The sequence below is a fragment of the Homalodisca vitripennis genome, chromosome 7, assembly GCF_021130785.1.
Source record: "Homalodisca vitripennis isolate AUS2020 chromosome 7, UT_GWSS_2.1, whole genome shotgun sequence".
Taxonomy (NCBI): Eukaryota; Metazoa; Arthropoda; class Insecta; order Hemiptera; family Cicadellidae; genus Homalodisca; species Homalodisca vitripennis.
In genome coordinates, this window is record NC_060213.1 from 41,874,825 (window position 1) to 41,891,419 (window position 16,595).

The window sequence follows — 16,595 nt, forward strand, 5'->3', positions numbered from 1 at the left end:
AGATTTAATATCGCGTTTAAACTTCGCCAAATTAATGAATGCGGTTCATGCATTAAGTGAAGATTTCGTAATGATGCCATCGTGTATCGATATCAATGACGATAATGATTAGACAGTTACAGTAGTGTGAATATTGAAGAGCTAAACATTTAACTCTCACGTTATTTTAAACGAAATATAAGTAGAACATCAGCTTAAACCAATTTATGAAATAAATAATTTAAAAAACTCTTTTTCTGACATCAATAATTAAGTTACTAATATTAAAGAGATATTTAAAATAGAAAAACAGAAATATAACTCGTGAGAGTAAGATATGATTCAGTACAGAAAATAAAGTACCTCACCCGATATATTATCTTAGATACAAATTATTTTACCACCCCAAATTATTGATTAACGTAAATTGTTAGGAATGCATATTTATAAGCCTTTCCTAGAATATTAAAATTTATCGTGAGACACAAAATGAATGACTTTAATTCTCTTAATTAATATACGAGTACCTGATCTTGACCGTAGTTTTAGAGTATACAGTACATGACATATAACACTGTAAGATAACACTACAGTAATATAACACAGTTATTAGCGGTAATTTTAAGCAATTTTAAGTTATTGTGGTATAAAGTGATGAATATTGAAATTAAAACATAATAGTATAGGATCTAGCAACGTTTTCTAGAGATAATTTCAGGTCAGCTGATTTTTTTATATACTGTCTTTCTTGCTCTTTCGGTTAGAGTCCGGGCTATCTGGCTGGCGGTAGTGGTTGCGTTTTATTAATGCGCATCTTGCCTGCACAAGTAAAAATCCTGGAGTTTAAAAGAATTTTATTATGCGTAATTTTAATTTTTTCCCCTTTAGATAGATCTACCAGACATTATTTTTTTATTGCCAGACATTTTTACTGTTGTTAATTATGTGCCATACGCGAAATTTTATTTTTTTTTATAAAAAAATCAAAGTATATTTTAGAATGTCTGTTATTTTTATATTATGTAATTTAAACCTAAAATAATCTAAAATTAATTTGCCAGACGTTAATTCGATTGTTAAAATCAAATATATATAAAAATGTAATGAAAAGTATTGCGGTATGATGCTTGTGGTTGGAGAGAGACAGTTTGAAGTGCAAGAGAGACAGAAAGCGACGGCAGCGCTTCGGCATATGGACAACAATACATGGCGTCAGTCTAAAGTCACATGTTTGTGTTGTGTTTGTTTTATTTATGATGTTTATTTATTAACTTCGCTACAATGGCCAGTGGTACAATGAAATGTGTTTTCTGTAAAGGACATAAAGGTAAAATAATTCTTTTCGTGATTGAATAAATTGAAGAAGTGCCAGGAAGTTTTGAATATACGTTTGAAATATAAATTAAAGTACAGTGACATTGAACTGCCTACTGAAATAAATGAGACAGATTGATACCACAGACAATGTTATAGCAGTTTTACAGCTTTAATGGCAAAATACCGTGATTCATCGACTGAAATAGATAGTACCAGTAAATCTATTCCACATAATTTGTCATCAAACACTCCAGCAAATATCAGTGATACTATTACGAGTAACACAAACAGTGAAATAGTAAGTGAGATTGCTGCTTCAAGTTTAAAATTCATCAGACAACATCCCATGATTTTGAACTTGAGTTTAAATAAAAAAATAATACCGGAAGATGCTCGTGAAAATGTAAATAATCATTGTATGTCAGGACATCCTAACCCAAGTTTTAACGATGAGGTAACTTTCAGAGGATGCAGCTGTAAGTTTAGATAGTCAGAGAATGCTTGGAGATATTGCTTCCAGCTCTCTTAGCAATTTGAGGATCAACGAAAATAACGTTTGTGATGATTATCCTGACGCAAATATTGAATGTGTTTGAGGCAGGTCGACAATTCAAAAATGTTTGTTTTTATTGTGAGAAAGATCGTAAACAAAATAAAGGAAAACAACAAAATCTCTTCATTCATCAAATGATGCAAAAACTTTATCAAAATATTACTGAGTGGATGGAGAAACTTAATAAATGATGTGTTGTTACAAAAAATTAACGATTTAAAATCTACAAATAGACCAATTTTATTATCATCATTCGTGTGAACTAAATTATTTAAATGAGTATAATAAAGTAGTTTCAGACATTCCATATACTTCTTGGCATAGAAATCGTAATATCCATAAAGAAATTTTCAATCATATTGTATCAGCAATAAACGAAGAGGTTTTAATGAAAAAAAATTGTGTATCGCTATCATCTCTTTGTGATATGTACAATAATGAGTTGAAATTATGAGGAGAAATTTCAGCCTCAGACAGATATAAGTTTAATAACTAATCATTATCTGGAAGAAAAAATACAAAAATATTTCAAGAAAAATATCAAAATTATATCGAAGCAAAAGAAAAAAATTATTATTCATAAGGATTGTAGTTTATTAGAAGATGATCTAACAAAACTTGAAGAAAACGACCTTATTGATAAAGTCGCGTTAATATTACGAAATACAATTTTGAAAATTGAAAAATCAAAATTACCATGAAAAATTAAAACAAATCATTTGATTACTGGTGAATGCGTGATTACTGATAAATTAGATCGATTCTTCAAAGCATTTATTGGAGGTAAAGATATTAGACGCAGAGATGGTTTAAATTGTAGTAGATTGAGTTTCTTCAATGGCTGCTGATGCAATTTTTTGTGTTAGTAATGGTACCGTTAAACCATCCAAACATATTACTCTTGGCATGACTATTAAAAAGTCTCACAAGTAGTAAGAAAATAATAAATATTTTAAATAGATTTGGGCATTGCTGTAACTATACTACTCTAGAAGAATTGAAAAACAGAAGCAACTATCTCATCAGTACATCGAACACAAGTTTGTCCTCCAGACATCATTTTAAATCCCTCACTATGTACTAGTGTAGCTTTTGATAATTTTGATAGATACGTTGATACCTTGAATGGAAAAGAAACTTTGCATGATACTGTGGGAATCATATACCAAAACATTTGATAATAATTCACATGCTCAACTAAATCAAGCTAATGATAATTCAGAAGATTTATTACCAACAGAACCATCACAAAAAAGAAAACGATCGTTGACCAGACTTCACTCCCGACATAATTCCTTATGGTAAGCGATTAAAGATGGCAGGTCGCATAACACCGGTCGAAATTGATCGATCATTACATCACCTGAAAATGTTTCATCTTTACAAACCATTGATCTGTTACATTTGCTATCATATGTTTTTCGTGTGCCAAATACACCATCTTGGACAGGATTTAATGGCAGAATGATAGAAGACAATACTCCAAAACAGAAAGTATCATATCTTACTTCTATTATTTTATCACCAACAAATGTATCAGTGGTCGCGTTTACAATGGAACAAGCACAAACAGTTTGGTAAAGAATGTGGTCAAACTTATGTACGGTCACATACGATTTAGCAATTGCTAAAATAGCTTATAAAATTCAAGCAACAGAAGGTCTCCAGTTAGTAATCTGTTTATACATCTTGGATCGTTTCATTTAATGATAGCTTTTTTTAAAAGCTGTCGGTACTTTCATCGATGAGTGTGGATTATCCCACATGATGATTGAGAGTAAAATCATTGCTTCAGGGTCTGTAAATGGAATAATTGAGGGTAAACACTTTAATCGTTGCAAACGTCTACATCCGTTGATGGCATTAAGCTTTACAGATGTTACATTTTGATCAATTTTTGAAAAAGTAAGAATGCTGAATATGATTTTGTAAAAGGACAAATTTATGAAGATCTTTTAGAATATCAGGAGAAAAAATTTCCTTCTCATCATCAACGGACACTGATTTATTACCTAATGAAATGTTATCGCAACTGCTCAATTCATACAAGAAATACGTAGCAAAGACCAGGCAAGGTACCCATGGAAAAACAGCACAGTTCTACATGATCTACATTCAGTTGATTAGTTTATTACATAAATCTTTCGAGAAGTATACGTATGGGTGACATTCAAATGTTTACGCACGTAATTCCAAAAATGTCGAACTTGTTTTTTATTGTAAAATCAACCTAACTACGCTCGTTTATTGTGTAAAATATTCAGATTATTTAAATAATGTTGATAAAACCCACCCTGGGACTACAAGATGATTTTAATAAAGGATGTTTTGGAGTCAAAAAGAACTGATAAGCCATTTTCACGAATACCAATAGATCTTATACACTGGAGCAAACGATAAATGCCGATGCAGCTAAACGACTGAGCGGAATTGCTCACTTTACTAATTCTTTAGCTGCACGTCAACGCTGGACCAAAAGTCACAGCATAAGAGCAGCAGCGTTAATATCACATGTCTTGGATGTTTTGTGGCTTAAGATACTTACAAGATGTTACGGCAGAATTTACAACCGAACAGAATTAAAATCTATGGAAAACAAATTGCTGATTTTTATTGAAATTCTCGATAAAAATTGCAATCCATTTGATCCAAAATTAGACAAAGAAAATCTATACAACATTGCTACTTCAAAGCCTGCTTCTCCTGACGTTACTGATTTTTTACTAAATATTGAAGAGAATGGTGAGACTCTAAGAAAACAATTTATCAGTGAATGCATTGAAGATGGGAATAGATTTGATAAACCAATAACAAAAAATAAAGTTTTTTAATTTTGCTGAGGTGCCGAAGAAAAAGAATTTGACTTTAGGAAATAAAGTCGTTGAGTTGCGAATGCAAAGAGATCTATTTGGTAGAATGCTGGGGATTTCTCTGGCTCACAAGGTTCACATTGAGAAGGTTTTGACATTCCCACTCACCCCTATGCCAACATCAATGTGTCACCCAGATGGTTCAATCTGTAAAAACTGATAAAATCACAATTAGCAAAGCTCATCGAAAAAAATTGGGCAACACTATACATCAACAACCGTCATCTTTTGATGTTTGTCTTGTTGATGGTTTCTTTTTGTTGCATCTCATGAAAGATGTACCACAAACGTATGATGGTATATCTAAAAAAGTTTTATGAGTACTATCTCCCAAATGAAATCTATTCGTATTGACATTGTCTTTGACCAGCATTTCTCGCCGTCTATCAAAGATTACGAACGTTTTCACGTCGAGAAGAAGCAACCAGTCCAGTATCAATTGGTCCAAATCAAGCTCGACCACACAATTTTGCAGCAGAACTTAAAATATACAATTTAAAGAAGCTCTAGTAAACTTTTTTATAGATCACTGGGATAGTGAAGACATGGTACCTTTTATTGCTAATAAAAATATTTATGTAAGTTACAATAAATGTTATTCTTACAAGGTTTTCAAATAACAAAGTGATTAAAACAACTGAAGAATCATTATCATGTGAAGAACACGAAGAAGCTGATTCTAGGATCATTTTTTCATATTTGTCAAATCGATTTTGACGCTGAAGTTGTTATACGCTGTTCTGACTCTGATATTTTTTAATTATAATTCTGGGAAATACGGATCACTTAAACTCATCTTTAAAAAATCTGGATGGATATGGGCGTAGGAAATCATCAACGATACATAAACGTCAATGAAATATACCAAATACTTGGAGTATCTTTATGTAAAGCTTTTGCCATGCTTCCACGCAATCACCGGGTGCGATTACATACCAGCATTTTTTAGAAAAGGCAAAGATAGACCCTTTAAAATATTAAAGAAATCGAACGAATATCAATTAGCTTTTCAAAATATTATTACGGGTGACGAAGAAATACTTTAAAACTACCTTTGTAACCCTTGAGAAGTTTATTTGTCAAATGTATGGAGTTAAAAATTCTTCGAATGTTAATGATGTTCGATTTCATCTATTCTCAAGCACTTTTCAGTCAAAAAAAATCCGATGAGAAATTTGAAAAAAAAAATATCGTAACTTTCGACTCATCCAGTTTGCCACCCTGTAAAGCAGAATTGCTTCAACATTTATTAAGAGTTCGCTATGTGACTAAGCTATGGAGAAATGCTCACTTAAAACATCCAACATCTTTATCTCCAGTTGATTTCCGGTTGGACCATCAACAATGATAAATATGATTTTATCTGGTTTGTCGGAGAGCAATTACCTTCCACAGTTTCAGATGTTATTATTCAAAGTAAGTAAAAAATAGAAATTTATCAATAAAAACTGAATTTTTGTATAAAAAACAAAAAGAATTAAAAGAAAATTTTAATTTCTTCTTTACAGATGATAGAGTTATTGGAAGACAATGACAATTCCCAAGACGATGATCTAAATAATTCTGACAGTGACAGGGAAGATGATGATGATGATTATGAAGATGCCACCTTTTTTGTGACACTATTACAGAATGAAAAATCGTTATAATCGCTTTTGAATAAAAGATGTAGTTTTTAAACCTTCTATGCTATGTTTTTAATTCCATTCTTTTTAATTTATACTTATTTTAATTTTGATGTTAAAATTTTTTTCATCCCAAGTTGTATTTACAAGAACAAACGTAAGTAATGTATTTTTTTGCGATTATTTTCTGTCTCATTCTTAAAAATATTATGTTATACACTAGCCTAAGCGTTGCCGTCGCTTTCTGTCTCTCTTGCACTTCAAACTGTCTCTCTCCAACCACAAGCATCATACCGCAATACTTTTCATTACATTTTTATATATATTTAATATTTAACAAACGAATTAACGTCTGGCAAATTAATTTTAGATTATTTTAGGTTTAAATAACATAATATAAAAATAACAGACATTCTAAAATACTTTGAATTTTTTATAAAAAAAATAAAATTTCGCGTATGGCACATAATTAACAACAGTAAAAATGTCTGGCAATAAAAAAATAATGTCTGGTAGATCTATCTAAAGGGAAAAAAATTAAAATTACGCATAATAAAATTCTTTTAAACTCCAGGATTTTTACCTGTGCAGGCAAGATGCGCATTAATAAACGCAACCACTACCACCAGCCAGATAGCCCGGACTCTAACCGAAAGAGCAAGAAAGACAGCATATCCAAAAATCAGCTGACCTGGAATTCTTTGTTTTAGAAACGTTGCTAGCTCCCGTACTATAACAATTTAAGTATATCAAGCATTTTATATTCAGCTTATTTCATATCATAGAATCATTACTGATATATAAAGGCTATTGAGATAAAATTATAAAATTGGGAATAGTAGTTTTTAGTACATAGCTCTATAACATAAATCTTTACTCTGGATTTCAAGGTATTTGTTTGGTAATCCAGCCTTTGATGGCTAGTGTATTGGAACTTGAAAGTGCAAGCCCATGACCGCTTCATATTGCAAAGAATAAAAGAGCAAGTTAAATTATTAAAGATGCTTTAAAATGCATATAGAATTTATAAATTTGCAAGATTTGATATAAAATAGTTTTAAAAATGTCGAGTGCATGTGAGTTGTATGATATAGTATGAATTGATATATGAGTTGTCGAAAAGTCTTTCTGAGGGGAAGGATTATTTGTTAATAGTTTTACTACCAGAATCTTCGGTTAAGACCTTAACAAATCCAGTGCCATGACGTATTAAAAAATCAATGTACTACATACCATTAGGTTTTTTCATGTATTATCGTTTTTAGTTCTGCATACAAAAAAGATATACCCTCCATTATATCAAGCCGCGTGTATAGTTTCTGGTACATACGTAGGATTTCATATTACAATGCTTTTAACACTATCCCTTGAAAATCGTGGGTAAGGTCCACTACAAAAAGCCTGCCGCGACCGGCTCACGACTCGGCGCCAGACTACTATTTAAATTGCATATATCTAAGTACGCAAAACACCCTATTTCTGCTCGTTTTTATATAAAAATGCCTAAGCATGTTAGGAAATTATAAAAATAGCATAATGAGCATAATTTACAATACAATTTGTAAAGGTGTGTAAGTACAAACCTTTTAACTCAGTTTTAAAAACCTCTTGATACAAATAAATTAACTACAACAGTTTGACCGTATGTTGTTTAATGCACAAATATGAACAGCTGGTGCCTCACTGGTTACATGAATCTGATTTTAAAATATTTCAAAATTTATTTATTTACTATTATAGTATTATATTTTATAAAATGCCCATGATCCCTGACGGTAAAATTGTAAAATCACTATCAGACTATTCTTTTATGCATCATATATGATACACGTAGCCATAGCCGTTGAGTCCTTGTGCAGAAAGTTAGACACACAATGTGCTGAATGTGTTAACAGCCCTCATGGGACAACATACAGTGTGTAAAAATCAATTTTCATAAAATTTACATTTTTAATATTAACCAAATAATACAATGTTATGCAAATGTAGGGTAGTGTTTAGGTTAACACGGTAAAATTATGTCGAATTATGTTTTACATACGGCCCTGACAAAGGTAATGACATACATTCACACTGTGCTGACGTGTAAATTAATATACAGAGCGAGGTGGCCGTGTCCACGTTTGTCACTATATGGAGTGGACTGGTACGTGTAAACACATTACTGTCATCCGCTGTTTACCTAAATACAACGCAGCGACATAAATCGTTTGTGTAAATTGTGTGAACACCGTTACCTTAAATAATATATATATATACTAATTTACCTGCCTATCCGTTCTTTCTGTTTTTCTTTCCGTAAATTTATTTCTGAGACATTATGTACCCTGGAGTTACCCAGCCGTAAAAAAACAATACGCTTAGAATAGTCTGAGCTGTCTGCGAGAATAAAACTGATATACTTGTGACGATTTTCCTTCAGAGGCATGACATTCCTCTTTAAAAATACGTAAACAAGGTTTTATATGTTTCTACGGATTTATCCATGCCCTTTACCTTCCTTTAGTAATTATAATGTTTAGTGAACATTTATTTAATCTTTTTGCGATAAGAAATGTTTGATTATACTTCATGAAACAGAAATGTTATCATTATAATGTCAATACATGGCCTTAAAAGTGCTTCGTTGCAGGTAAAAGTTTAGCATTAATATATATATATATATATATATATATATATATATATATATATATATATATATATATATATCAAACGTATATATATAATTACATACATTTACATAACTATAATCTAATTCGGATAGTAGTTTAGATAGGCCATTCAGAAATATCAATAATTCGATTGTGATGGAGGCCACTTATTATACTTCAGCCCTATCGGAAAACCATCTAAGTTGTTTGTGTATACTCCTGAAGGATTAACAAAAAAAATTGTACATTCAATGGCATTACGATAAATTAAGTTGTAAATTGAAAAATATACCTGTTATAAAATAGTTTGTTTCAACTTTTTTACTTCAGATTAAGTAAATTAAAGTTTTTATTTAAAACATCCTCTACATTTCATCTACATTTCACATCACTCATGTTATACTCACACACTATCGGTTGGTCGAAGTGTGATTAAATGTACATGTAATGAAGTTAGATATTGTAATAACTTTTTGATAGACATTTTTATCAAAACAGCCCAGGTTGTTACAGATTAATCAAAGTTTAAAATTTTCTAATTAAAGACGTGTGTACAGGACAACGTCTGTCGGGTCTGCTAATATATATATATATATATATATATATATATATTATATATATATATATATTTGGACAGGATTTGAGCGTGATATGAAACGAACAGTATTTAAACAGGTGTCAGGTTAAATTATAAACACTACGTCATATATTTCCAATTTACGTTTAGAATATGCTTCTAGTTATATTGGCTTTTACTGATAATATTAAAGCCTAGGATTAGAGTTTTGTTTTATACAAATTATTTTTTTTATAAACATTGTTTATTGGAAAAAAATTAAAATTACAAAATTATATACCATTTAAGTTGACATGTCGCTTTGTTAACATTAGAGGGTAGTTGCATAGTAAATAACCTTTTGTCCATTATTCCATAGGACACACTTACATGCCCTTGCGCCTTACAGCCATGCACTACCAGATTTGGTACAGTGTGCTTCTTATTAAGACTTATAAAGACATGCTGTTGCATAAATTAGAGCTGGAATAAATGACTTCATGATCTACAGTACTTCTATAATTTCAAAGCCATCTCTCATCTCCTATTTATAGCTTATTTTGTTCTTGAGATAAACAGATATTCGATTACACAAAAGAAATTGAAAAACGTTATCCACCATAGAGCTCATTGTTGTAGTAATGAAGTGTAATTTAAATTTTTTTAACTGCATAAATATTGACATAACTATTTGTCTTGCTAAATGACTTTCAAATTTGTGTTAGTTGAATTAGTTTCTATATAATAGTTTTAAAAAAAAATAAAAGTCTGGACACTAAGTCTATGTTGTATGTTTTGGGATACGTAAACTACATACGTTCATACGTCACATGTTTTAATCTCTTAAGGGCGAATTGAGGTTCTTTACACATTTATTTATTTAATTATTTTCTCGTTGCCATCAAGGTTGCCGATAAAATAATTGTAAAATTATTCACAGTTTTAATCAGTCAGTGAGTCACCCATTGACACACCCAATTGAGTGAGTTGTTGTTGATGTGTGTTGTTGTTAAGTTGCCGTCGGTTGGGGAGTTCACCCATATCAGCTGTATAAGTAGTTACATCGTTAGTCGTTATTTATCATATCATACTGCTAAGATAATGTAACAATAGAATCAATAATCTAATTATCGGGAGTTCCTCAGCGTTTGTATTTCATCGTTTGCACACCTAATTTTACTAGTTGTTGCAGTATTTTATACATCCACTGAAAGTACATGGTGGATACTGAAAAAACTTTTACCAATTGTTACTGCTTTGCTACACTCAACTAATAGTAATCTATAAATTTTGTTACCTAAATTGAAGCACTAGTACTTAATTCTTTAAACAAACCACTTAAATCAATATAAGTTTTAATATTTAATTAATGGATACTATCCTAAACCTTTGCTAGATAGGATATAAAACTATTACTCCTAACAGAACGACAGCCTTTTAAATTTTTGAATCATTCTCTGATAATGGTTGTATTTTAAACTTTGTAGTATGTAATGTTTGTACAAAACAGAGCCAACATTCTTATTATTTTGTGAAAAAATCACTCCCCTTAATGTTAATCAAATTTTAACCTTTCAAAGAGAAAACTTTCAAAGTTATATCTAAGAAGTAATATTTAAATGTATACGTAATACAGACAGGCAGATAAAAGCTTAATCTAAATAGAACTATACGTTAGTTATATGATGAAATGTGTCGGGTTTAACCAGTATTATATCTTTGAAAATTTTGGATCAATAACTACGGGACACTACATAACGAGATTTTTTTGTATCTAAATATGTACAATTTTACAGTTAGGCGTATAAAAGAATCAATATGAATAAAACACCAAGAATTAAAGATATAGCTTTAAATAAAATTATTTTATTATGTGTTTGTACGAGATGTATATATTTGTATGTTCAATTTTAGAGATAATTTTGGATTTATTTATACTAAATCCTGTGTTATTGCTACTGTTTTTTTAATATCAGAAATTGCTGATCCCATTATTTGTATGTTTCACACGTAATTTTTCCATCTTTTTTCATAAAAAACTAATGACTAAATTACAAATTTCTACTTAGTTATAATTGACCTAATGTACCTAAGTACATAAAAATTTGGAGAGAACGAGGTTTAAAAAACTCGGTTGTTATTACAATATTAATATTATTTAAAATTACAACTTAACACAACGTGTAAATACACTACGTCATTTCGTCCTTTCCAAAATTCGCGAGCCTCTGTACACAATCGAAAACGGTTCATCAAATTAAATGCTTTAAGTATCGTATATATTACAGTCATGCAATATTTTACATGGTCCAAAGTCTCATAACAAACTATTTTTATTACTTTTCTTCAATATTTAAAGCAATAATATTTAATTTTCACTAAAACAAGCTTTGTAATGTGTACCAACACAATTCAAACATACTAATAGATAGTATATATAATATTAAAAACCATACGACAATTATATAAACATAAAATTCATTTTTGAACATTTAAATGTTATATGAAGAACACTTACAAAAATTAAATGTTGCACAATTAAGTTTATAAAGTACAAGGTAGAAGTACGCCACACCACACGTCATAGGAGGCTTTGCTGAGGTTACATGCACAATTGCATATCTATAGCTCATTTAATTCTCGAGATTTACTGTGGACAGATAGACAGACAGACAATTGTACAATATATAATTTACGTAATAATCATAAATGTGTCAACTTATTCAACTCAACAACTCATTCTGTAAACGGGTTTTATGAATAATTACAATGTTTATGTAACATCCTTTTCGATTATCTTGCCGAATGACACATTTAAACGTTTTTTTTAATATTTGAGTATCATAAATGTTTCAATTATCAAGTTTCTCGTACAAAATCACTATAAAAATAATTTTAGTGTTGTTTTGTAGTTAGGCCAAGTGTTTTTAAAATGTCACATGTTTGATATCTTACGGTGTATTTGCTTTAATTGAAAATTACTTAATTCCGACTTTTTAACGTTGCTATAATGATTACTCATAATGCTTATTTATAATTATTTGCTAACGCTCAGCCAAATCCAACGCAGTAACATGCACCATTATCATTTCAGTGTTCCACATATAGGATAGAATTTTTTTTGAACAGTTTAAATACAATAAGTTAGTTGTTTTTCGAGATATAATTATATAATACAGACAGACAGATATAGAGATAGGCAAGAAGGCCGGTAAAAATTAAATTTATTTTGCACCACCGGAGGAAGGATTCGTTAAAGCTCAGCCAATAACCGCTAATATTTATGTTATGTGGATAATTTTTTTAACACATATATGTAAGCCAAAAATAATTGGATATTAATTTTAAGGAATATAGCTTTTAGTATGAAAAAGAAAATGCACAAAAAATTAATTAAAACAATAGTTTGTATGAAATTATTGAATAGGTCTATACTTTACTATAAAAACAATAATATTACCTTTTTTAATTACTGACAAGTCTCTTTAAAGTTTGGCAAATATAAACTGATACCTACCTATTTATCTAATTAAATTCACGATTATGTCTGCAGAGCCTAATTTAATCTTGCTTTACAATTTCAATACGTAATTACAACTATCACATACAAATTGTTAATTTTCTTAGTCGTTATTATATAAAATAAGGAAGCAGTTCTTTACACCACGTGTTACATATTAGGCCTTGCTCAGGCCTTCATTGTGTTCCTGTGTTGCAGGAAACATTTTAATTCAGTAGCATAGCTATAACATAATATGGCACAATTTACATGTGCCATTTACATGTGCCGGGATGACTAAAAATTTATTAAAACAATAGTTTGTATGAAGTTATTGAATAGGTCTATAATTTACTATAAAAATGATATTACCTTCATTTTAATTAATTCCAAGTCTCTTTAAAGTTTAACAAATTTAGATGCACATGCCTCATGTTAATCTAAAATCTAAATAAATAAACTCTAGATAAAAACAATAATTTTTCCATTGCTTAAGAGATGTATGTAAGAAAAGGTGTATTTATGGGTCTTAGGAGGATACAAATTTATTAAGAAAACGAGTAAAAATTAAATATATTTATTATACTTGATAGTAGATCTGTCAAGGATACATGTTTCGGGATGACGTATTTCTCATTGTATGGTTATTAACAAAATACACTTAAAGTTTATTTAATGAGAGTTGTTATTAGTTAACAATATACAGCATGTACACTTATTAACAACAATTATAATTTGCAGCATTTAAAAATAACTTCTATAAGAGTTAAAACCTATTAGCTATAGATATGATGCGTCAGGTAAGTTGGTATGAAAGCTACAATGAAGTCTATGTCAAGTTCCAAAAAGCGCCAGCTCCGCATAACATCACCGATGTCAGGTTATTTTGTTCCAGAAACAATTAAACCAATATTAACTTATATGCATTTAATTGACTAATTCACTTAACATATCTATGACTAGCCAGTCTATTATAAAAATATAATAAGGATGGACAAACACAAATGACAAATATTAATCATGAATTTCTTTCTTCTTAGACTACAAGTAGTACAACTCTGTAGACTGTATTGATAATGACTTATTTGTCATCTATATTAATTTTCATTTGTGACCAGTGGTCATGGAAATGAAAGTTAAAATCGCTTTATTATAACATATCTGCCAGCACATTATAACAAGTGTAACTATATAAAAATTAAAATCATCTAGTTTCCTTTTAAATCATCCATTTATATTAAGATATTTTATCATGAATAGTTCTAAAGCATGGTTTCTAAAAATCATAAACAATAATATGATAACTTAATAATACAAATTACATAATATTTTTATGTATGTTATGCTAAACAAATTAGTACGAACACATACCCTATTAGGAAAAATAAATTTGAATTTTACAAACCAATAAGAGTATTGATAAGTAATATTTAACATCGGGAAAGAAATTTTGAAATTAAAATTATGCTAAATTATATTTTATTGCTATATTATATTTATAATATATATATACACAACAATAACAAATATGAAAAATAACATTTGTATGCTTAGCCTCAAACGATTAAAATAATAAGAGTTTAATATTTCCATTCGGGTACATCAACAGTACAATACATGCAAGTGGTCGTTTGAGCATTTATTGCGTACCATAATTGGTCTGGACGTAGCGCCACTCCATTAAACAACACATAGAATCTACATTACTTTACCGAATCGGCAATGAATACTTTAGTATTCAAATTCGTGTCATCTTACAATAGTGTCGCTACGGGCAGTACCTCAGTCACTGGTCGATGAAATGTATTTAGACACAGAGAGATAAGTTCCTGCCTCATTTTAAAAATCCATCTAACCACTCTCCGGGATTCTCACTTATTCCCGACGGATAAAAGCAGTACCCCAATAAACGTGAAATCTCCGATTAAGAATTCTCTAAAAGTAACATTTTGCAGCGTTTTAGGTATACCAGAATGATCACGGAATTGTGCGATGTGTAACATAGTTATCCGAGTGGTCATGGAGACAGTCGAAAGATCACGAATTTGTCTGAATAATCACGAAGGATCACGAGAGAGTCTGTCACTTAACCGAGGGTGCCGTGACTCAGGTGACACGGCACAGCTTGTGCTACATGATCAGTTGCAGGAGCCAGGATATCAGCAAGGCACTGAGAAGTGGTGGGGAGGACCGTGAGGAGCCGCCGTGATGCATGGCCGCTGGGTGTTCCCCTGAAACATTATTACGGTATTATAACAAAAATATTTCGCATATATACTTAAGTTATATCAAATTGTCGAAGATGTTCGATTAATACAGAATACATTTCACTATAATCAAGCATTTATTTACTTTCTCTTAGAAAATACACTTTTATAAGTGTTAGATAAAGATTGCAGTTAGTTTTACAAGAAAACTCTTCATAATACGTTCTATTTAAAAGTTGAATACATAATATAATTTTTATTTTTCAATTGGATTTGAATATTGTCTTATTATACAATAATATTATTTATGTTTTTATTTAATTTGGTAAATTGTATTTCACGTTATTGAAAATGTATAAGAGTCCATAATACGTGTTATTTATTTATGTATATGAATATTCTAAATTCTAGGAAACACCTTTTACTGACTTAAATTTGTTTTCCATTTCTTTGTGTTTTTCCAATATTGAGACAATTAATTGTAGCCAAAAAAATGTTGGTAAAGAGATTAGCATGGAATATAGCTTTCAATTTATCATCACTAATATAGGAGTAGATATCTAAAATATTATTGAAAAATGAGAAATTAATCAATGTAAATAAAAATGGCATTGTTTAATAACTATAATAAATAATACAAATGATTTGGAGTTGGTAATTCGGATTTTCGTCTAATAAAGTTGTAATTTCTTTGTAGTATTTTTCAGTCTTACTAAGACTCATCCAATCAATCTTATATTAATACACATCTAATTCAATTTTTTTTTATTATTACGTTGATACTCATAACAGTCTTATAAAAAATAAAGTTATATTGTAATAAATTTTCATGACGTTTAAAGAATTATTTTTTAATTATATTTTTTAATAAGCCACATTAGATTCGTACTCTTTAAAGTATTTTTACAATGTAAGGATCATAAATGAGAATATTTTTGCAGACATTTTGTCATCGTTTTGTGATAAAAATCGTTAATTTACGTTTCTAGGTCTGCAATACGACATCGTCTTCAGGTCCATAACACTATAATGTAGTCTTATTGATTTTCTTATTGCATAAAAATAAGAAATACCAGAAATGCAGAAAAAATTAATGTTACCTTAATTTTCCCCTGTAAAAGAGTAAAAGTATAGTAATACCAGATAATTTGTTATATCATGTTAAAATTCTTATACTTAAAAGAGTTAGTTTTTACTGTAATTACTTCCATTGAATTACCGACTTACCTATATGGAAAAATGGTGAATTACTAAATACTATTGTTCAAATTGTGTTTAGTACAGTTACAAAAGCCACTCAACCGCTCGTGGAAAATGTTGGTAATAACGAAAAATTTT

At 29.9% G+C, this 16,595-nt stretch overlaps 1 protein-coding gene across 1 annotated transcript in view; it reads right to left on the reverse strand.

The window, feature by feature from the left end:
- Positions 1-15,066: 15,066 nt before the first annotated feature.
- The window catches only part of LOC124366692 (zwei Ig domain protein zig-8-like), a 57,605-nt gene continuing 56,076 nt past the window's right edge, over positions 15,067-16,595 (reverse strand). Inside the window, exon 7 of the mRNA XM_046823291.1 lies at positions 15,067-15,281. Coding sequence (XP_046679247.1) covers positions 15,181-15,281 — 101 coding nt within the window. The 3' untranslated portion in view covers positions 15,067-15,180. The remainder of the gene's footprint in view (positions 15,282-16,595) is intronic.